General features: G+C 41.3%; 1 protein-coding gene across 1 annotated transcript in view; it reads right to left on the bottom strand.

Moving 5' to 3' along the window:
• Positions 1-485: 485 nt before the first annotated feature.
• The window catches only part of KL (klotho), a 39,178-nt gene continuing 24,843 nt past the window's right edge, over positions 486-14,820 (bottom strand). The window contains exons 2-5 of the mRNA XM_043478164.1: positions 12,141-12,651; positions 10,876-11,144; positions 3,345-4,446; positions 486-2,802 (exon numbers count right to left, since the gene is read on the bottom strand). Coding sequence (XP_043334099.1) covers positions 2,465-2,802; positions 3,345-4,446; positions 10,876-11,144; positions 12,141-12,651 — 2,220 coding nt within the window. The 3' untranslated portion in view covers positions 486-2,464. The remainder of the gene's footprint in view (positions 2,803-3,344; positions 4,447-10,875; positions 11,145-12,140; positions 12,652-14,820) is intronic.

The following is a 14,820-nucleotide window of genomic DNA, read 5'->3' on the forward strand; positions in this document are numbered from 1 at the left end:
CATGTAAAGTGGTGAAAAACCCAGTATTTATGAAAGTAAAGCATCAGTGAAGAATGTAAGGCCCGGAGAAGCCGGTGAAGAAATGAGGATTCTTCACCCCATTGGACCAGAAAGGCCTTCTAGCCCCTTCCACTGCCCCCAGTTTCCAGCCTCGTCTGGGAAGTGCCCTGTCTTCTTTACCGCCCGTGGGGAACCACCAATCTCCCACTGGGGACCAAAGGGTCTCAAAGTTAGCCTGATGCTCAGCTGATAACTTCGCTGAGTGGTGCTGAAGGATCATTTCCCTTTGGTTCTTTGGCATCTCTTTCAGGGTCTGAAATTCCCTCTCAGATCAGCCGTAGGGACTAGCCTGGGGCACCCTCTTCACCCTTACCTTATTCCAGCCTCGAAGTTCACTCCTCCTGTTTTCAGACCCCCTTCTTCACGACTCAGATCATATTCTATGTGGTTTAAGTAACTCAAAAGAAAAACACTTAAGAAATTTATCTAGTCATTTGATCATGTAAGAAGACAAAGTTGAGAGTAGATTTATTACAAGACTTTATCAAGGGACAGGATTACTTCTCTCTACACTCAAGGAAATTAAATATTGTAGCAGGAAAATTATTTTTAAACAACATCCATTATTTCACAGTAATTAACAATAAGAAACTGGTCCAACAAATAGGAATGATTAAATAAATTGTGATAAATTCACATAGTGGAGTTACTCTATAACTATTAAAAATCATGCTTTTGAAGACTAATGACAAAGGAAATGCACACAATGAAATTTAATAAAGACACATAACTATTTACAATAAGATCTGACTATACAAAATATCATACATACACTATGTTAACAGTGGCTATCTCAAGGTGGTGAAATTACAGGTAATTTTTTTTCTTTACATATAGTTTCTGTGATTTTAAATTTTTTACAATGAGCATATATTACTATTATAATCAGAAAAATATACACATAAAATAAACTATTATTCCCTAGTTTGTGATTTTAACAGTAAGTCCATTTTTAAGAGTACCACCAAAAAGCTTATCTTTCATGGAAAAAAATCATACCACCTCTAAAGATGATATATAATACAGTACAGTGTTTTTTAATTCACTAGAACCCTGTGTCAGCAAGATTAGTTATGCCAGATATGATATTGGTTTATCTTGCTTGATATCATTTTGGCTTATCTATAAAATCACCCTCAACTCCAGTGTAATAGACTTCCCTGTTTGAAAATCAGCAAGATTTATTTAAGGGGCATTAAAGGATAAGACCCAATTAGCCCTTTCTAAAAATCAGTAGCCAGTTTCAGTATAAAAGTTCAAAGCAAAACTCATGTAAAGCTAGCTCCACAGAAGTAGCAGCAAAAAATATAAAATGGACCTCAGCAATTATAGAAACAAACCTTCCAGTGTTATTAGACCAAATGCTTTTGAACCTATTAAGAATTTTTAAAACTCAATTCAAAGAAATTATGGCACATTCTAAAGAACAGAAAGTTGAGTCACTCCTCATAAAATGAGTTATTGTTTCATTCTTATTCTTTCAGAAAAGGTCACCTCATTCATTCCAAGGTCTGCTCTAAATAAAAGAGTTTGTAATCAAATTAACTGCAATGTTGCTTATAACAAGGATTTTTTCCTCCTTTCTGTCCCCTCCAGCCACTGCGCTATAATGCATTTCACAGTCGGTTTATGCTTTCTTAAGGGCCCAATATTGCATAATTCATGCTTATTTTTCTACACACATTTAGTAAAAGTCCCCTATGTGCAGGCCCTCAATAGTGACATAAATCCCTCAAGGGTCTGGGGCTTAGAGAGTGTCTCAAAATACAAAGAAATATATTTTATACTTATATAAGATACAGAATTCTGTAATTTGCTCTGCTAAGCATATCATTAAAAAGATATATAAATTAATATTAACAGTATTTGATAGAAACCTTGCTTTTAAAAGGAACATTCCAACCTAGGGCCCTTTGTCATCTATTCTATATTCTGCCATCTTCTTTTTCAAGGGAAACTTGGTTCCACAAAGACCATCAGGCATATCATGGTAGTTCAGAATGGTTATTCAGGACTTAACATTTGATTCCAATGCTTGCAATTATGATTTAAAGGCAAACATTACACACAGGAATGGGCACAGATAAAAATAATCTTAATCTTAATGTATATAGAAATGTTACGAGATGGTTCCCATTCTTCATGCTTTGTTATAGAATGTGTGCAGAAACGATGGCCCTTATCAATCTTTTTTAACATACCTCCCCTGGAAATAGAACAAATTCAGGCACTATTCACATTATTCAATATTTTACAATCACGCTCATTTCAAAACCTATCACATGCCATGAAAAGGTTTTCTAGAAGTCAGATATATAAAGTCTACAGTTCACAACACTGAGAAGTGCAAATGTTAACAGCTGATGTGTGTGTACAATTATTTCAAATAAGAAAAGTATCAAGACTATTTGTAACCTCTTCTGCCTTTCTTAGAGTAGTAAAAAATCAGAGAAAGAGAAATAACAAAGGCAAAAAGTAGAAAAGCTATGAAAGCCAGTAAAGACTTTCGGGTATGAAAAAAGCTGCACTCTGCACACAGGGTGAATTCTTCTGGACAAAATCTTCCCAGAGTTTCAGGACCTGGAAAGCCATTGTTGTCTATAATTTTCCTGTAATATTTCATGGACGGTTTGGGCTCAAACTGATTTGCCGCATAACGATAGAGGCCAAACTTCGGAGCTGTGCGATCGTTAAATGAATAAGCAAAGTATCCACAAAGATTGATACCATCCAATATATAGGCTAGAAAAACAAAAGGACAGGAGAAAAGTTATTAAAATATTTTGCCCACAACATTTTGCCTTTACCGAGCCCTGGTGCATCAGAGAAAGTGTCAATACCATTTCAAACAACTTCCGATTAAATTAGATTTCATCAGTAAAGCTTTTATCCGAAGACAAAGTGGCAACCATCAAGACAAATACTTAGCTACATTTAACATAGTAGGTTTTACATACTTTAAACCTGCTTTGATGTACTCGGGTTCAATCTTTAAGTGCATGAAGTAGGCAAGACTGCTATGAAGCCATCTGATGTGGAGAAGAGATGGTCCAGGCTCTTAGCCACCTAGAATAGGTTTGAGGAATTTTTTTCATCTTCCACTTTTAGTCAAACTCCTCTTTCCTCGGGAAAACTAGCTAGCACTTGGGCTTTTTCAGTGTTATCAAGGAATGGATAGCACTTGCTCTGTGGGTGACAGTCTGTGTATATGTTTGAGAGTTTCTATGGATCAGGTTCTCAGGTGGCATAAACCCCAAGAGACCTCCGTACTGGGGGCGCCTTACCTTTCAGAGCTTCGTTCACATAATTCTGCATGTAATACACCCTCAGACTGTCCTGGGCTGCGTGCGGATCATCATCGATGCCGTTGGATATGATATACATGGGGAGGTCTCCGTACTTGGCCTTCAGCCAGTTCAGGACCTTGCGTAAGCCCCAGGGCACCACGGCCACCTGGCCGGGGGAGTTGAGCCAGGTGATGTCGGTCATTTCTTGCACGGCCAGGTAATCGTTGTATTTTATGGGATCTTCTTTCTCCCAGTCTACAAGGATCGTGGTGTAATGGCTCAACGCCAAAAAGTCAAAGGAACCCCGGATTAGCTTTTTTTCCTCGTCAGTGAAATAAGGGAGGAGGAAATTGTTTCTCTGGTTCAGCCAGTCTCTCATCACGCGTGGATAATCGCCGGAGCCGAAAATGGGCTCGGCCAGCCAGCCGATGTCAAATTCCAGAACTCGCTCGGCCACCTCGCGGTCCTCCGGGGAGAAAGGGCAGGCGGGTTCTATCCAGTCCGCCTGCAGGGCGATGGATATTTTTCCTTTCTGCGAGCGCCTGAACCTCTCATCGTAGGTGCGCCAGGCCAGCGCGTGCGCCTTCAGGAGGTTGTGCCCCGCGCTGTAGGTCATGTTCCGCGTGGACGGCTCGTGCATCGTGATCCAGAACTTGACGTGGCGGCCGAGGTCTTGAAAGCACAGGCTGGCGTACTCAGCAAAGGCCAGGGCGGTGTGGGGGTTCTCCCAGGCGCCGTGCCGGGCCAGGGGGGCCGGCAGTCCCTGGTGGGGGGCGGCCGGGCGCCACAGCGCCACCACCGGGGTGATGTTGGCGCGCACCAGCTCGCTGGCCACACAGCGGTAGAACCGCAGGACCGTGAGGTTGACCTGGGACCGGTTCCCCAGCGGCAGGATCAGCGCCCAGTCCAGCGAGAAGTGGAAGTGCGTCACGTGCATTTCCTGGAGTAAGGCGATCTGGGGTCGGATGGCGGCGAAGTCCACGCAGTAGGATTTCCTCGTCTTGGTCACAGCCCCGTCCACCTTGATGAGCCTCTTGCTGTGGTGCACGTCCCACAGGTAGACGTTGGGGTCGGTGAACTGAGACAGGGTGGTGTCCACCTGTCAGGAGGAGAGGAGCCGTGAGCCTCACCTGGTCAGTCCTGCAAAGTCGTCCAGTGCAGTGCTGGTTCTGTCAACAAAACCAGCCAGCACAGTGGGCAAAAATACTGTAGAAACATTCCTAGCTGAATTTTTAAACTGTTTTTCATAAATAGTTAAGTTCCTGGGGAAGAAAATATTCCACTTTGCTCGGTGCACATTTGTTTCACCCACAGTTCTCGGTAAGCCTGGAACTGTTACTTTAAAAAATCTGAATTTTGGAGGTCACTTCAGATAACAAGCATTAATAATCCTCACACATCTCTGGTCTGTGTTAAGCAAGCAGAGTATTTTGGACATTTTTCTTTTAGAATGAAAAATCGCCAATGATATGAGACTTTCAAATTAAAAAAAAAAAAAAAGACCAAAAAAATGATAAAGCTTAAAACCTGAGTGAGAGTCAGAAAATGAAATGATACTTAAATTGTGTTTCTTAAAATCACATTCTAAATGGAGGTTTGCTAAAGGTCACGGACATGGGAAGTATGCAAAACTATTGCCTTTTATTGGCATTAGTGTCCATAACAGAATTTAGCAAATTCACTCTGACTGATGGTAGAAAAAGAGAATGTGGAAATGATACTGTCATCCACGTATAATGGGATATTTTAACATCGCTTTTAAAAATTTCTAAATTATTTTTCTGTGATGATCATGAGAATGATGATTCTCAATCTCTGATCTGTAAGACTACAAAATGAAAATAAGTATTTAGGAAACCTAGACAAACTGCAAAATCAAAATCACAAAATCCTCCCTCCACTTGCAAACAAAACTTTAAGTTTATCCCAAGGTATGTGTGTGTGAAAGTCGCTCAGTCATGTCTGACTCTTTGTGACCCCATGGACTACAGTCCATGGAATTCTCCAGGCCAGAATACTGGAGTGCGTAGCCTTTCCTTTCTCCAGGGGATCGAACCCAGGTCTCCTGCATTGCAGGTGGATTCTTTACCAGTTGAGCCACAAGGGAAGCCCAAGAGCACTGGAGTGGGTAGCCTACTCCTTCTCCAGGGGATCTTCCCAACCCAGGAATCGAACCGGGGCTCCTGCATTGCAGGCAGACTCTTTACCAGCTGAGCTATCAGGGAAGCTCTTATTCCCAAGGACCCATCACCTAAGCCAATTTTCTCCTCAGAAATAATCCTGTCAGAGTTGGTTCCTGGGTTTGACCCTCTGTATAAAAGCAAAGGTCAAACTCTGGTTTTGAATCTCTAGCAGAGGTTTCCTTGCACTTTTCAGGCCTGTTGCAAATAAGCTTCTGTTTCTCTAGCAGGGTCAGTGCTGTGTTTATAAAGGAAAGTAATAAAATATAGCATGTCAGAGGGAAATTGCTTTTTCTGGAGAATTGTCCCGTGTAGATCACCCACGCATACATTTCCTCTAATTTGTGGGAATGCTGTCAGAAGTATTTTTCCACTGTGATGCACCCACAAATCATGTTTCCTCAACTTCGCAAGAAAAATATTTGCATGCTCTTTGGAAGTGAAACTGTTCATAGCTTGAAGGAATTCTCTGGATTATTTTTATAGAGCTCTGAGTTGACAAAATTCATAACTTCTCTACCATAACAGTTCCAAAACAACAGCTCTTATTCAGTCCATCTGAAAACAAACATGAGAGACAAAGGTGTAATTTCTGAGCAAAAAGTCTATTTCTTAAAAATACAGGTCATTTATAAATGGGTGTTTAGGCAAAATTCTATAGAATCTCCATTAATTTGCTTGACTTATTTATTAATAAAAAAATAAGTTGAACCTTTCAGAAGGGTATGATGTTATGTGTTTAGTATATTATGGAAGAAATGTCTCCCTAACAGTAGCCAATGTTAAAAAAAAGCTGTCCGTCCCCAGTACATAGCAGATTCTGTGTTTACTATGAACATCAGTGATTATGGAAAAACAAACCTCTCAGCTGGGAAATTAGGTCCAAGGACAATGATAATCCATGTGAATAAGCCTAAGATCAGACTTCAGACAGGTCTGTCATCTCGACAGGTGAGATATAATTTAAATTTTTTTTCAGGTGAAATGCATGCCTCATTCATATTAGGAATTCTTGAAATACTAGCCAGAAGTGAAAAGATAAATTTCAATGGTTTAAAATTCACTTTTCAGAGCTCTAATACAATGCATTAAAAGTATAGAGACCCACTTGTAAATTAAAACTTATCCATACACTTATCAGAACTTCCCTAAAAAAAAAAAAAAAAAAAACCTCAGTTTTGCTCTGTCAATTAGGAAGTTAGCTTGGAAAGCACACTGCCAAAACAGTACAAAGCTCAAGGTGAAAAGCAGAGAGAATAAAATAGCAACCGCAGCCTTTTTCCACTGGCGAGCTCCTGGAGGAGTTCACGGTCGTGGTGGTTTGTGTCTGGCTGGGTCAGCGAAGGAGATGACCGCGGCTCTACGAGGTGCAGGCGCCATGACCCTGAGCGGTGCAACCCGAGAGCAGAGCCCCCGGGCTGATGAGTGGCTGGCACTGGATCAAAGTCTAAACAACTGCTTCTAGGAAGCAGAAAAAGGAATTCTCTCCTCATCTCCCTTCCTCTTTGCTGCCATACTTGTTGCTTCTGATCAGTTTTCTTCTCTCTGGAGGAAACAGGATGTATTCTGAAAATGTTCTCACCGCTGACCAGTTCCCAAGACAAACACAATCCCTGGATGGGGAACAGAGCAGAAGTAAAAGACCTCCCCACAACATCCCCACTGCTCCCCGAGTTACACCGCCTGCACAGAAACACTGGCGGAGCCTTCTCTTCACGAAGGATGAAGCTGGGAATTATCAGCCCTGGCTGGGCTACTGTTGGAGATAGGACAGAGCACAAGCCCTAGGGTGGCCCAGGACCCAGCAGGAAGCAGGGCTCAGCAGAAGATGGAGAGGCAGAACAGAGATGCGGAACCAACCAGGATGGACTGCGGGATAGCCTTCCTCCTCTGTCCTCCATCACTAGCACCTCTTCTGTCCCTTCAGATCCTACTTGAACCCCACCATGGATCCCACTTGCAGGAGAGAAGTTAGAATGGGGAGTTTCTAAATAGCAGTGGGTTAGCTTTATTGACTATGCCAAGGCCTTTGACTGCGTGGATCACAATAAACTGTGGAAAATTCTGAAAGAGATAGGCATACCAGACCACCTGACCTGCCTCTTGAGAAACCTGTATGCAGGTCAGGAAGCAACAGTTAGAATTGGACATGGAACAACAGACTAGTTCCAAATAGGAAAAGGAGTACGTCAAGCTGTATATTGTCACCCTGCTTATCTAACTTACTTGCAGAGTACATCATGAGAAACGCTGGGCTGGAAGAAGCACAAGCTGGAATCAAGATTGCCAGGAGAAATATCAATCACCTCAGATATGCAGATGACACCACCCTTATGGCAGAAAGTGAAGAGGAACTAAAAAGCCTCTTGATGAAAGTGAAAGAGGAGAGTGAAAGAGTTGGCTTAAAACCCAACATTCAGAAAACTAAGATCATGGCATCCGGTCCCATCACTTCATGGGAAATAGATGGGGAAACAGTGGAAACAGTGTCAGACTTTATTTTTCTGGGCTCCAAAATCACTGCAGATGGTGACTGCAGCCATGAAATTAAAAGACGCTTACCCCCGGAAGGAAAGTTATGACCAACCTAGATAGCATATTAAAAAGCAGAGACATTACTTTGCCAACAAAGGTCCATCTGGTCAGGGCTATGGTTTTTCCAGTGGTCATGTATGGATGTGAGAGTTGGACTGTGAAGAAAGCTGAGAGCAGAATAATTGATGCTTTTGAACTGTGGTGTTGGAGAAGACTCTTGAGAGTCCCTTGGACTGCAAGGAGATCCAACCAGTCCATCCTAAAGGAGATCAGTCCTGGGTGTTCACTGGAAGGACTGATGCTGAAGCTGAAACTCCAATACTTTGCCACCTCATGCGAAGAGTTGACTCATTGGAAAAGAGCCTGATGCTGGGAAGGATTGGGGGCAGGAGGAGAAGGGGATGACAGAGGATGAGATGGCTGGATGGTATCACTGACTCGATGGACATGAGTTTGAGTAAACTCCAGGAGTTGGAGATGGACAGGGAGGCCTGGCGTGCTGCGATTCATGGGGTTGCAAAGAGTCGGACACGACTGAGCAACTACTGAACTGAACTGAACTGAGGGAGATGGAGGAACAAGGAAAACCCCAAACAGAACCAGGTAGAGCTATGAAGACAAGCTACTGGGCTCAGATATCCTTGAGAACATAGCGTTCTTGGTTGCCTTTGAAATGTAAGGTAGGGGGACTTCCCTGGCCATCCAGTAGTTAAGACTTCGCCTTCCAATACGAGGGGTGGGGCTTGATATATGGTCAGGGAGCTATGATACCACATGTCTCAAGGCCAAAAAAGCCAAAACATAAAACAGAAGCAATATTGTAACAAATTCATTGAAGACTTTTAAAATGCTTCATATTTTTTAAAATCTTAAACAATCATAAGGAAGGGATTATGATGGTTGGATGGCACCATCAACTCAAAGGAAATGAGTCTGAGCAAACTCTGAGAGATAGTGAAGGACAGGGAAGTTTGGCATGCTGCAATCCATGGGGTCACAGAGTCGGACATGATTTAGCTACTGAACAACAACAACAAAGGAAGGGATTAAAGTCAAGATTGTCCTTAAAACTAACTGGAGGTCTGAATAAGATGTAAGCATAATATGACTCAGCAGGGGAAAAAAAATTTTAAAAGGATCGTGTTGATTTATTTCCTAATGAATCAAAGATTTCAACTAGATATTTACCAGGAAACAGCAACTCATCTCAACTAGAAGGCCTTTCCCCAGATCCAAGCACTCTCTCCAAATACCTTTTTTGAACCAAAAAGTAACAGAATATGATGCCCCAAAATACAACTGTAGAAGTCAAGGCATGCCACCCCTAAAATGCCCCTTCAGTATATTATTTTGAGCTTCAGGCACTTGAAAAAATAGCAAATCCAAGGGAAGGGCCTTCTCTGAATTCCCCTTATCTGCCTAGAGATGAATCCTCCAAAAGAAACTCAAAAAGACTGTCATAAATCCCCTTTGTGGGAGTTTTGCCAATGAGGGAAGCCTGACTGTTATCACAGAGGAGGGCATTCGAAGTCAACATCACATTCAGGCAAACTTTGTCACAAGCTATCAGAGCTCTCATGTCTTCTTTTAAGGACCTATTCATCTTTCCTAAAAATCACTTACTTTTCCCCTTTTCTAATTAAGATGCTATTTAAGCCTGAAATTTTAAGCCACCTTGGTGAGTTACTCATTCTTCTCAGGGTATCTCCCATATATACATGAGGTATACATACTAATAAACTTCTGTTTGTTTTTCTCATGTGAATCTATCTCTTACCACTGGGGTCTCAGTTAAACACTCATAAGGGTACAGGGGAAGTTATTTTTCCTCCCCTGCAGAACCAACAAATTGTCTAGAAGCACCCAACGTGCTAAAAAAGCTCTGTTTGTGGACACCAAACTTCATTTCTATCTTGGTCTCTATTTTCACACACAGACTCTGTTCAGCAACACCTCCATCCCCTACCACCCTGCTCACTTGCCACCATGCTCTGTTCACACTCTTATACTATTTGTGACCCATCATTTCCCCTCAATAGACTCCTCTGAAAGCAGGAATCATATCTTACTCATCTCACTGTGTACTCCCCTCAACTGAGCCCTCTTCCCTCCAACAATTAACAATATACACACGAAGCTTCCAATAAGTGCTCACTAAAGTATTTAATCAAACCCTAGAAAACAGATTCTTTTGAAACTGGAAAAATGAAGAAAGATGTTGAGGGCTAACTGCATATAGGATGCTCAATAAATACTTGGGTGACCATTTTGAAGAACTTCCTTACCATTTCAATTCGAAAACTGTTGTTAGAAATGGCATTCTGATCAGTGCATCACTGAGCAAGGGCTCTCATTCCGGAGATACTTCCACAATCTTGGGGGTTCCACAGTTATGGTCAAGAGGGCTCTGCCTAATGTCCCTGCCTCCATCTCAGCAGCTCCAGCGAGATCTCAGATAGTGTGGAATTCTGTATTATGTCTTGTTTATGGAAGAATTCAACAACTACTTTAAAAGGGATTGAAAACCATGGTATTAAAAGAGAGCATTTTATCTTTTAGTATCTTATCAGATCTTAAAGATGGGTATATTTTAAATCTGTTCCCTTTCGGAGCTGATTTAAAGTGCAAGATGAAGCCAGGAAGATTTTTGGAGAGAAGTGTGCAGCATTCCACATGATGCCTTTCGTGCACTCGCTAAGGAACCATGTTTGGCCTGAGGAATGGACCACGTGCCATGACAACCTAATAAGGAAGCACTACTTACTAGAGATAGGGCTGGTGAGACTGCGGATTGATTTTGTCAGCTGACTTACTTGAATGCAGTTGTCAACAACTCCCCAAGCAAAGTCACAGGGAAATGTCCCTTCTAGGGGTTGGTTTTCAGGTAAAGGAGGGAAGCCATTGTTCTCTATCAGCTTTTGGTAGAACAAGGCTGAAGACTTCGGCAACAACTTCTTGTCCTGGCTTAGAAAGTCGACATAGAAGAGTCCACGTCTGATGCTGTAGCCCCGGTGCCACTCGAAGCCGTCCATGAGTGACCAGGCCGTGTACCCAATGACATCCACCCCGTCCAGCCTGATGGCTGCAAAGGAAAGAGGACAAGAGCATCGTGACCCTGTGATGGGCACTTGCTACATGATTCAAGAGCATTTGAGGATTTTACTATTTCAGGAAATAAATTAAGTATAATGTTTATTGTTTGGTAAACTGATGACCTTTCTCACAGATGAAAGGCTCTGATAGGACCTATTGCATGCATGCTCAATCCTGTTCAGCTCTTTGCAACCCCCATGGGCTATAGTCTGCCGGGCTCCTCTGTCCATGGGATTTCCCAGGCAAGAATGCTAGCGTGGGTTGCTATTTCCTACTCCAGGGGATCTTCCTGACCCAGGGATCAAACACATGTCTCCTGCACTGGCAGACAGATTCTTTACCACTGTGCCACCTGGGAAGCCAATAGAACCTAGAGAACTCTGCAAATAAATGTCCTCAAAAATAGGCTTATCTCCAAAAATTTTTATTTGGATTTCCCTTCTTTCTAATGGGCACTCTTTGGGCCAAGGTGTCTTGTTCTACTTTTCTATCCTAAGTACCTACCTTTGTGCTTGATGCAGTAAGTGAATTAAGTCTTTAAAGACATGAACTACTTACTCTTTGCCAGAAAGTATTGATATTCCTTTTTGTAAAAAAAACAAATACAAAGTGTTTTATTCAGTACAAGCAATCTAAGCCAGAAAAATGTGTACAGGGATCTAGATATCTTGGGATTTACTTAATCTTTAATATAATGTAAAAATCTAGAGTAGTAACTCTGAAAGTCAAGTAATTTCAAACATTATAACCTTTATAATTGTATAAACATTATAACATTTCTCATTTATGAAACAAACTTAAAAAATTAAGCTCCTCAATTCCCCAGATGAGAAAGGTGCTATATAAATGCATTCCTACTATTGCCAAAATGAATTTCTACATTCTGATTAAAAACTATAAATTCACACAGTTTATTAAGATCATCTTAAGGATTGTTTTTCCAGTGGATTTTGACAGGAAATTAGGATTTTATCTTCAATCCTACCTTTTAAGGTTTCCATTATGAATTTTTTCAGGTAATACATATATTTGGCATCATCTCTCTTGGTGGTCCCTGAAACAAACCAGCCATTCTCCACAATAAATATTTGAGGGTGGTTATACTCAAGGTCAATCCAGGAAAGGAGTTGCCTCAGGCTGGGAGATTCCAGTTGGCGGAATTTCATCTGAGGGTCCAACAGTTGAAAACTCAAGGTTGGGCCAAAAGAAAGAGCAAAAAAGTCGGCTGTTCCCTTGATGAACTTTTTCTCAGATTCAGTAAAATCAGGCAGAAGAGATGAAAGGTTATTCTTCATGCTCTCAGGATAGTCTCCATCAATAAATATGGGTTTGGCAAACCAGCCCAGGACAAAGTCAAGAGATTTTTGACATTCTTTGATGCTGTGTTCAGTCATTCTTCGAGGACTGATCCAGTGGGAGCTTAGGGCAATGGACACCTGGCCTCCCTGAGTGGGGCGGAAAGAAGTATCGTAGAGATGCCAGATTTTGGCATGAGCCTATAAAGAGAAAAAGCATGGTGAATTTATCTCTGATTGTGAGCAGAAAAACAACACATATTTGAAAGTCCAGTTCTAGTCCTGTTTCTCATCAAGTCTAACTAATGACTAATCCCTCAATGTAAAAGTCACCTGAAACCAATAAAAAAATTCAGTGGTAAGTCAGGTCACAGTGAGCTGCTACCATAACTGGAATCATTGTCATGTTTTTCAGAAGCCCATGGAAAAAATATGAATTTCTAGTATTGAATGTGTTATTATTCATACTTTGAAAAGTTAATGGAATAAGAATTTGTAATATCTTACTACTTAACTGACTTTGGATTATGTACTTTTTAATTAATAGGTTTCATGAAAAGAACCAATTCCACATCTGTGATTACATCAGGAATTTCTAAATAGGATTATATTTTTTTTTATCCTAAGAGACAGGGAGTTTTCAAGTTGACACAAGTTGTTGGAGTCAATTTCATATTTTGTATTCATCTCTCATAACAAAATTCTAACACGTGTTCTCACAATCTTTGTTCTTCTCTTTAAGAAGAATCAGTGCGTTAAATGAAAGAACCAACTCCAATATCTAACCTTGGCCCACTCTCCAGAACTCTGGGACACTGCTGGCTTATTGCCAACCCTCGCAGAGTACAAGACACAAGCCAAAATCAGAAAACACTTAAATGCAGCTTCAAGGAAATCAGATGTCCACAGTCAGCACTCAGCTGGGAGTTTCCTACAGCAATAAAATGGGCTTTGCTTCCATAAGATCAGCTGAAGACTCCCATAAGATCTTGCTGACTTCTGATATCTTATTTTCATTTGTTTCCTTTCTGTTTACAAAGAATAGTGTTTTTTTCCTTCCTTAAGTTTCTCTTACTTTTGAATTCCTGATCTACTCCCCCTGTTTGTATCTAAATACAAGAACTATTTATCAGCCTTTTGCTCTCCTAACATATTCTCTTAGAAAACTCCATTCTAATTCTGTTTGATTCACATTCTCCCAATGATCTTGCCAATTTTTATTCCACTCCCTGGCCCTGAAGAAGCTCTTGCACTCATATGCCAAATATCCTCTTCCTTGTCCTTTAATATTTTTCTCTTGGTTCATTTCAGTGCAAGTGTCCAAGAATGGCCTTATCCTCATTCTTATGGGTTCAGCCAAACATTTCAATGGAATAAAATAATGCATTCTTTCATTTTTATTTTCTTAGTAAATACCTGCTATTCTTCATTTAATGAAATATATTTTATTTATGACCTGAGGCAGCTATCTATATGCTAAGAAGAAAAAAGAGAATAAAATATTGATCAGAAGAATAATGGCCTTTGCCCATGTGATTCAAGGAACTAGGATTTGATTGTACTATGCTGCTGGATTTGTGAGGTGTCCCACCCTTCTCTGTCTTCCTCACCTCTATCATCCTAGCTCACCCTTCCCAGCTGAGAAGAAATCTCATCAGTTAAAGAGTTAAACAGAACAGAAAGGGAGAAATTCAGGCTACAGTAGGCAGAATGTTAGACTAGAGGACTTTCCTAATTTGGCTGGTATGAAGCCTACAGAGAGTCATCTAAACCTACCAGACATACCTCCACAGAACAAGTGCTGTGATGGGGAAAGTCAGAAGGCCAGAGAGAAGTGTGAGTAGCCAAGAATTTCCCAATCTGGGTCCGTTTAGCAGGTAGCTGAGTCAGAGCCATACAGTAGAACATCTACAATCACATACCACTCTTCTAACCTTGAGTGCTTTGACATGGCTCAGAGGAGGTTTAGCAAGGAAACAAATGACCTTGGCTATAGGAAAGTGCATATGTGGTATTTGATGGCAGATAAAATTCCTGTGCCACCACTTTCTATGTGTGCCTTTGACCATATGCCTTAACTTGAGTAGGTAAGACTAACTTTCATGTGTCTCTCATAGGCTATGCATGCATGCTAAGTCGCTTCAGTCGTGTCCAACTCTGTGCAACCCCGTGGACGGCAGTCCACCAGGCTCCTCTGTCCCTGGGATCCTCCAGGCAAGAATACTGGAGTGGGCTGCCATTTCCTTCTCCACTCATAGGCTATAATAAGGATTAAATGAAATACTTTATGTAAAACACCTAATAGAATTTCCATACGGTAGGGTCTCCATGAATGCTTATTCTTTCTTTCCCTAAAGGATCAACAGAATA

Source organism: Cervus canadensis, chromosome 9 (assembly GCF_019320065.1).
Source record: "Cervus canadensis isolate Bull #8, Minnesota chromosome 9, ASM1932006v1, whole genome shotgun sequence".
NCBI classification, from domain to species: Eukaryota; Metazoa; Chordata; class Mammalia; order Artiodactyla; family Cervidae; genus Cervus; species Cervus canadensis.